General features: G+C 38.4%; 1 protein-coding gene across 2 annotated transcripts; it reads left to right on the top strand.

Moving 5' to 3' along the window:
- The first annotated feature begins 3521 nt into the window (after positions 1–3521).
- Positions 3522–8719, top strand: sp8a (sp8 transcription factor a). Of its 2 annotated transcripts, XM_074613918.1 has the most exons (3): positions 3522–3651; positions 5885–6920; positions 6951–8719. In XM_074613918.1, the coding sequence occupies exons 1-3, from the start codon at positions 3631–3633 to the stop codon at positions 7106–7108; spliced, it is 1215 nt and encodes a 404-aa protein (XP_074470019.1). In that variant the 5' UTR covers positions 3522–3630; the 3' UTR covers positions 7109–8719. The 2 variants fall into 2 exon arrangements, with proteins under 2 accessions (XP_074470019.1, XP_074470018.1); XM_074613917.1 differs by having other exon boundaries at positions 5885–8719.
- The last annotated feature ends 106 nt before the right edge of the window (positions 8720–8825 follow it).

Genomic DNA, 8825 nt, shown 5'->3' with positions numbered 1-8825 from the left:
TCTGATCTACAAAGGCAGAGAGCGGTAACTACAGAAGCAATATAGTTGAGTGAAAAGAGTTTAACGCTTTCCGACTGGCAAACTGCGTGACAGATAAAAAGGTTTTAATGCTGTCATTTTATTCCCTTTAGGCTGATTATGTTACCAAATTACTGCCATAAACCTACATAATAGACTAATACAAGAAAATGCAGATGCTGCACTGTTTGGATATTCAAGTGGAAAATGCAGCATCTTCAAACAAAATGTTCTTTCAGCTTGTTTAAGAAAATAATGTTTCGATTGTTTATAGTCCGCTTATAATAATCAGTTTTTTTGTTTCTGTCCCTCTACTATTCATATTTATACTGAAATCAATATAATAGAATAATTTACAACTTAATTCATTTGATTATGCGATTTAAAGGTAGCTTAACCACACCAAATCTTATGTGTTCCAATAAAGTCAAAAGCTGAGATTGCATCTATACTGAGATTTGCTGAGATAGTTAGCTTTAGCAGGAGTTAAACTGGGTTATTGTCAGCCCGTTCGCATGAAAATACGAACACCTTTCTTGCTTTTGGTGTGCCATTTGTACGTCATGTATTCTATAGTGACTGCAATGTAAACACATCTGTGTAAATATGCTAAGTGACGCAGAATAAAAAGCGATACGTGTTGTCCGTACTTATGTTACGTTGTTTCCGTATGTATTTTACTTTGTTAACGTACTTAATTTAAGCCCAACTATGACGTTTTTCCGAAACCTAACTAAGTGGTTGCATAAACTGTGGACGTAACTGTAGTTTTGTTGCGTAGCGTTCAAATGACATGCGAAAAGGCTAAAATGCGTCCTCATTACACATGGAATTACCGTGTAATGTCGTGCTATTTATACGCCTTCCCGAGAGACCTGGTTTCTCCATAGTGACTCAGTTTAGCTACTTTCTCATTTGGCTATGTGGAATAAAAAACTGAATTACAGATATTTTTCATTCGTAAATAATAGCTGGAGAAAGATACGGGAAAAATATGTCAATTTACTTTTAGCTTTAGCGTAAGCCTAGCCATAGCTTACATTTCATATTCTAGCGTTCTTGTTTTAGCTGTGTGTGGCACAACATGCAGTAAGTGCGATAGCTTCTTTTAAAGTCCACAGATTAAGGTGAACACAGGCATAATAACACTTTCACCAATGTGTAGACACCTGCACAGAGATCTGTTTAAGAGAGTGGGGAAATTGGTCCCAAATTGTAAAATTGATTGCATCTTTATTAGGGCTGCACAATTAAACAAATATTAATCACGATTTTGGCCTCCCACAATTAAATGAACATTATCAACTGTGATATTAACGTTTAAAATGCGTGCTCCGTTCATAGAAAACTCCGCTGTATATCATATCAAATTCGTAAACTAACAGCCAGCCACCAGGGGGCGATCCAGATATTTTGGCTTCACTTTTAGGGAGCGGCAATGCCGTCTTATTTTGATGCAAAGATTTGTTAATTAACAGGAATGTAGCACAACATGAAAGTGGAAGCAGTGCAATCTGAATATCAGACATTAGAGGTGCCCCCATTTGCCCATCTCCTAAAACATTTGAAAGAATAGACCATGTGAAGCTGTCTGATGGAGTGAACTGTTTGTCTTTGCATAGCATCACCAAAATTAATCTTGTGCACTATCAATCACCCGGTGTAAACTGTGTGTGTGTGTCGGGGGGTTGAGTGGATGAGGAATGTGATTAACTTTTCCGTCTGTGTGTGTCCGGCTGACTTCATTCAGGCTGCTGATAGAACAAGAGAGATGAAGAAAGGGCAGGGAAGCAGTTAATACCAAACAAATGAAGGAAATGGATTAAATCCTGCTGTTTTATTAAATTTGAAATTCAAATGAAATGCTCCCTCTGTGGTTTTGCTCATATATTAAGAAGCTGAAGATAAATTCAGGTTTATTTCCAGGGGCGTGCGTCATCATATTGGATAACCACCATGATTTAAGAGTACGATTTACCTATTTACCTGTTTACATTCAAAAATTTTCTTTACAGCTTTGAGTCTGAGCTTGGACGAGTATTTAAACGATCTATAAAACTGAGGAAAGCACAGGAAGAGGTGTTGTTTTGAAAGACAACATTTGTTTAGTGTTGAATGAGATGAAATTGCGGAGGCAGTGGTGGTGTCCTCCCCTCCCTGCCCCAGGGCTGACTAGATACGCCCAAGGGACAGGATGGGACGGACCGGGCCTGCCTCTCATTCATCAGCCTCTCCCTCTGTATGGCTTCACAACATCAGTAAAACAAAAACATCAGGCCGTGGAGCTAAAACAAAGCTTTTCTGCCTGAAACAATCAAGACCTTTGCATGGCAACCTTTACCTATGAACACACTTGTAAAATTGATTTGTCTACAAGTTGCCCCTCTATCTGGAAAGTGTTGCTTTTGAGTTTTTCAAATGTTATCTTTTTTTTGTTGTTCGGGAAATTGTGCATATTTTCACACAAATTTAAATGTAATTGATTACCACAGTGGCTACAGGTTGTAGCGGACTCAGATACTGGCATCATATGAAACTAGAAACCGAAGGAATCCATCGTTACCAACCATGTCATACTAGCATTTCGGAAAGGAGGCTAAATAACGCGACAAACTTGCGCTAAATTTTGGCGAGGAAAAACTGTCATGGCCATTTTCAAAGGGGTCCCTTGACCTCTGACCTCAAGATATGTGAATGAAAATGGGTTCTATGGGTTCTATGGGTACCCGCGAGTCACCCCTTTACAGACATGCCCACTTTATGATAATCACATGCAGTTTGGTCATAGTCAAGTCAGCACACTGACACACTGACAGCTGTTGTTGCCTGTTGATCTTGAGTTTGCAATGTATAATTTGAGCATATTTTTTTATGCTAAATGCAGTACCTGTGAGGGTTTCTGGACAATATTTTTCATTATTTTGTGTTGTTAATTGATTTCCAATAATAAATATGTACATACATTTGCATAAAGCAGCATATTTGACCACTCCCATGTTGATAAGAGGATTAAATACTTGACAAATCTCCCTTTAAGGTGCATTTTGAACAGATATAAAATGTGCGATTAATCAAGATAAATCATGGACAATCATGCGATTAATCCTGATTAAATATTTGTATCGATTGACAGCCCTAACATAAACATAAATAAATACAAAATAATAGTAATAATAATAAATAATAATAATAGATAAAAAATGTGCGATTAATCGTGATTAAATATTTTAATGGAGTGACAGCCCTATATTAACCAAATGATGTAGGCTACATTCTCAGCCAACATGACTGTTTGAGTGTGTAAAGGGTGTGTTCTGGTCTCCACTGAATTTATGGTCTCTAAACTTCATATTTTCTTCTAACTTGTTGCAATTTGGAGCGCGCCAGAGTCGCCAGACCTCACTTCTTCTTCTTTCAAATTTACGACGACCTCGAGCGCAACATGTTCAGTGACAGTCCGAGCTGCTCTCTGATTGGTCCTCAGCGGCACTTCAAAGCCAAGAAGAAGCTACAACTACTAAAGCAACCAGAGAGGAAACACACACACACACACACACTCAGCACTGTGCAGTCACCGCCAGCACACACACACATTATCACACAGCACAGACCATGGCTGCTACACTGCTAGGGGTAAGTTTACATTTCTATGTGTTTTGTTGCAACATCTTTATCCGAGATGTCGCTCAAATATTGGTTTAATATTGTGATAATATCCTTAAAGGGCTCAGCGTGTCTGTGGTGTTCAGGGAACACAGTTAACGTCGTACTTTAAGGTTATTTAACGTTAAAGTAAGTTATGGAAGATGTGTATGAAGGTGAAATTTATATATGTTTGGAAAATTTGAATGTTATTAGTATAACACAAATATGATGTTGTATATAGTATTTATGTGATAGATTTAATGTACTTGATTTCGGACCCCATGGAAGACTAGCTGGTGCCACTGGTATCAGCTAATGGGGATCCTTTTTAAATATATAAATAAACCAATAATGTGCATATAGCCTATAATAGGCCTACATGTGGTAATAAGTTTATTCTTTATTAATCCGACAGCAGTTGTTTTCACTTGTTTCACAGTTTTCTTACCTGTTGTTTTTGTTAGTAAAAACTGATCCACGAGCTATCAGAAGTAAAAGCTTGTTGTTAAAGTGAAAGGAAGTAATCATTTTGATTTTAAAACCACTCTCTCGCTGTAATGTTACTAAAGTAATGACGGTAATTTGTCATTATTATAGGCTCGACACACATTGTATTTGTTATTAACATTAAAAAAGTGTACCAGCTGTATAGTGTCGGTGCTGTGAGCTGACAAAACACTTGGAGACGCTCCTCTATAGTGTCTCTGATTTATCCAAGCCAGACACACACTGTTTGTGAAACTTAAACCATGTCACATTATTAAGTTACATGACTTTAATTAAATCTGCGAGGCAATACAAATATTTTGTCACTAAAATCAATGAATAATCGTGATAAATAATCGTGATCTCAATATTGATCAAAATAATCGCGATTAGCATTTTTGCCTTAATCTTGCAGTCCTTATCTGAATATCAGACATTAGAGGTGCCAACCTTTTGCCCATCTCCTAAAACATTTTAAAGAATAGACCATGTGAAGCTGTCTGAAGCTGTTTGTCTTTGCATAGCATCACCAAAATTAATCTTGTGCACTATCAATCACAAGTTACATGACTTTAATTAAATCTGCGAGGTTCTAGAATTTTGCGCAAATCGCGTGTCTAATAAAATGTATCCAATATTTTGGTGCGTCTTTACGCACGAGCCATGTTGAGCCATGACTCTGGAGTGACAGGTCCTAAATGCAGTGGCGGCTGGTGGAAATGTTTCTAGGTAGGGCTGTGCCACATCCAATCAATTTCAGCAAACATCCCGGTATGATTTAATGCAAAAAGTGAAGGTATCAAAAATACTACTTTGCAGTTAAATAATTAACAATTATTTTATTCCAACAGGAAGAGTAAATAATGCTTTTGAAAAACACAACAGTATAAAATGTACTCAGTGGTGGAATGTAACTAAGTACTTAAATACAATTTTGAGGTACTTCTACTTTACTTGAGTATCTCCATGTTCTGCTAATTTCTACTTCTACTCAACTACATCTCAGAGGGAAATATTAGACTTTTTTACTCCACTACATTTATCTGACAACTTTAGTTACTTTACAGATTCAGATTATTAATGCAAAATATAATCACATTACAATCGAAGTACACATATTACTGAGTGCATTCCATATTTAAAACACAAATATTGACAATTTGTATAATTTTTCTCATAATTATTATTATTATTATTATTATTAGTAGTAGTAGTAGTAGTAATGTTTTTTCGTGTGAGTCAGGGAGGACTCTAGCCCTAGCGCCCTCTATTGGCCGGCCGCCACTGGTAGTGTCTCTGATTGATCCAAGTCAGAGGCACACTGTTTGTGGAACTTTATTAAACTTTATTACTTTATAAACTTTAAACATTATTAAGTTACATAGTAATGTATTTTTGTGTGTGACTCAGGGACGCCTGTGATTACAAAAAATACTGTAAATCTTAGACCATTTACATATAAATCACAAATGTAACATGTCATTTAAAAAAAAACTTCTGTCATTTTGAAATACAGACAAAAAAATGTAAACAAATTTTTATAGTGCATGTCACATTATTAAATTACATGACTTTAATTCAATCTGCGAGGTTTTAGAACTTTGCGCAAATCGCGTGTCTAATAAAATGTATCCAATATTTTGGTGCGTCTTAACGCACGGGCCATGTTCAGCCACGAATCTGGAGTGACATGGTCCTAAATAGTCTGTCTCTGTCTCTGTCTGTCTCCAAACAGGAGGAGCCCCGGCTGGGCAGCGCACCTCTGGCCATGCTGGCAGCCACCTGCAGCAGGATCGGTGAGCCCAGCCCGTCCTGCTCACCTGCTCTTTGCGACGCGAAAGGCTTTCACCCGTGGAGAAGAGGCTCCACCGCACCAGGTACCAGAAACCTCGGTGCCTGCTTCACCTCCAGGAGTAACAGCACCGGACTGACGGACACCTCCTCCAGCGCTTTCTCAGTCACCAACTCTCCTTTTGGGAATGATTTCTCCTCCATGTACCACCAGACCTCCTCTGTGCCATCAGAACACAACAACAGTGTTCCTGAACAGAGGTCTGTGTTTCTCACCAAGTTCCCCTCCTCGGTGGAAGGCATAGCGGGGATCTACCCGAGGATGCATCCCTATGAGTCCTGGTTCAAACCGGTTGGAGACGTCAGTAACGCGTCTAGTGCATGGTGGGACATGGGAACCGGCTGGGTGGACACGCAGAGCGCAGCCGGGTTACCCTCTCCTCTGGGCGGATACAGCTCTGACTACAGCTACGGAGCTTCTCAGCACCTGCACCCCGCCACGCAGCACCTGTTCGACGGCTTCAGGCCACCTGTGCAAGCTCCTTACTCGGAGTCCACCACGACAGGTGTTGTCACAGGAACCCCCGTGGTTTCTCTACCTGCATCTTCTCGCTCCTCTTCCTCGAGGCGCTACTCAGGTAGAGCCACGTGCGACTGCCCGAACTGCCAGGAGTTGGAGAGCCTCGGCCAAGGAGGTACGAGTCCACGCAGGAGAGGCATGCACAGCTGCCACATCCCGGGTTGTGGTAAAGTTTACGGGAAAACCTCTCACCTGAAGGCTCACCTGCGCTGGCACACCGGAGAGAGGCCGTTCGTGTGCAACTGGCTCTTCTGCGGCAAACGCTTCACGCGCTCCGACGAGCTGCAGCGACACCTGCGCACGCACACAGGTGAGAAGCGGTTTGAGTGCGCGATCTGCCACAAGCGGTTCATGCGCTCCGACCACCTGAGCAAGCACGCGAGGACGCACAGCGCGGAGGGTGGCGAGGAGGATGGAGATGGAGATGGAGATGGAGATGGAGATGGAGATGGAGATGGAGATGGAGCAGAACCGGGACTCGTTGTTAAAGGGAGCAGCGACACGGACAACAGCCTCTCTGGCTGTAGCCCGAGACAGTCTCCCGGTGTGAACGTGGTGTGTGAGACTGTCCAAACCAAGGTGGAATAATTTAACAAAGCAGCACGTGCAGGGCATTTGTTTGATTCCCACTGTATACCATCCTGTGTATATGGAGTGTGTGCTTCTCTGGACACTTAAAAAAACTGAAATGGCACTTTATGATGAACACTGTGTCCTTATACCTCATCTTGTTTGTAGCCTTCTTTAAAAAAAATAAATTTCTACTTTACAGTTTATCAGACTTGTTTTATTTGAAGACATATAATTTATTCTACACATTTTATTTAGAATGAAACAAGTGGCCTATTCTGTGACATAATTGCCCTGAATTTTTAATTTAAGGTTATTCCATACAGGTTATTTTAAAATATGTTAGGTTTAAAGACTAAATTATGATTTATCTCTGCTTGTAAATCATGATTATATTTTATAACTCAGTAAAACAGGACCATTTTTGGATATATTTCGTTTCTCTGTGCGTTTATCTGCTATAGGGGTATGATTGAGCCTATTTGTATATTCTATTTTATGAGAATAATGCATATTTTTGTGAGAATTAAAAATATAGAACAGTATACATCTACTTTCTATCTTGACTATTCTAAACCAGGACAAATTACATAATAATTTAACAAAGCAACACGTGGGCATTTGATTCCACTGTATGCCAGCCTGTATGTGTGGAGTGTGTGCTTCTCTGACACTTAAAAAAACCTTGAAATGGCACTTTATGATGAACACTGTCCTTATACCTCACCTTGTTTGTAGCCTTCTTTAAAAAAATGAATTTCTACTTTACAGTTTGTCAGACTTGTTTTATTTGAAGACATGTTATATGCGCCTAATTTATTCTATTTAGAATTAAACAAGTGGCCTGTTCTGTCACCTTCTGGGTCATTTCGTGACATAATTGCCCTGAATTTAATTTTTTCTTTTTTTATACTTTCTTTTTTTCCTTTTTCAAGGCTGTTTCCATATATGCAATCCATTGTTTGTAATTACAACAGTCTACAAACCAACTTTTAAGTACATGACCTTACAGACAAACCCATCAAGTACACTTAGCGAAAACAACCTCAACATTCAAAACCAAAACAAAAGCAAGAAAATAAATAACAATAATAATAATGACAAAAAGAAAGAGTAGAGTTAAAAATATATATATATTTTTAATTCAAGGTTATTCCATATTGCTACAGGTTATTTTAAAATATGTTCTGTTTAAAGACTAGATTATGGTTTATCTCTGCTTGTAAATCATGATTATATTTTATAAATCAGTAAAATAGGATTTTTGGACATATGTATTTCGTTTCTCTGTAAATCTGCTATAGGTGTATGATTTAGCCTATTTTTATATTCTATTTTATGAGAATAAAGAATATTTTTGTGAGAATTAAAAATATAAAACAGTATAAGTCTATCTATCTTGACTATTCTAAACCAGGACAAATTACATAAGAAAATAACTACTAGAATTAATCACACTGTATATGAGAATTTCTTTATGAGGTACCTGAAGTTCATCCATCCAGCGTATTTATAAAAAAAAACAAAAAAAAACTGTTGATTTGATGAATTGTTTTTTGTTGTAGGTCTTCATTATATCAGACATTGTTAGTACAGACATTTGCCATTAAATAAAATAAATTAAAATCGCCTGATTGAGGTATTGAAATGATTTGTGTGTGAGCTGCACTGTTGAAGAAAGAATGATCATTTATCAAACATTGTATTTTGCACACTTTCTGCAACTGTCTATTGC

The sequence above is a fragment of the Sebastes fasciatus genome, chromosome 17 (assembly GCF_043250625.1).
Source record: "Sebastes fasciatus isolate fSebFas1 chromosome 17, fSebFas1.pri, whole genome shotgun sequence".
Classification (NCBI taxonomy): domain Eukaryota; kingdom Metazoa; phylum Chordata; class Actinopteri; order Perciformes; family Sebastidae; genus Sebastes; species Sebastes fasciatus.
This window is presented reverse-complemented; position numbering and strand designations above follow the sequence as displayed.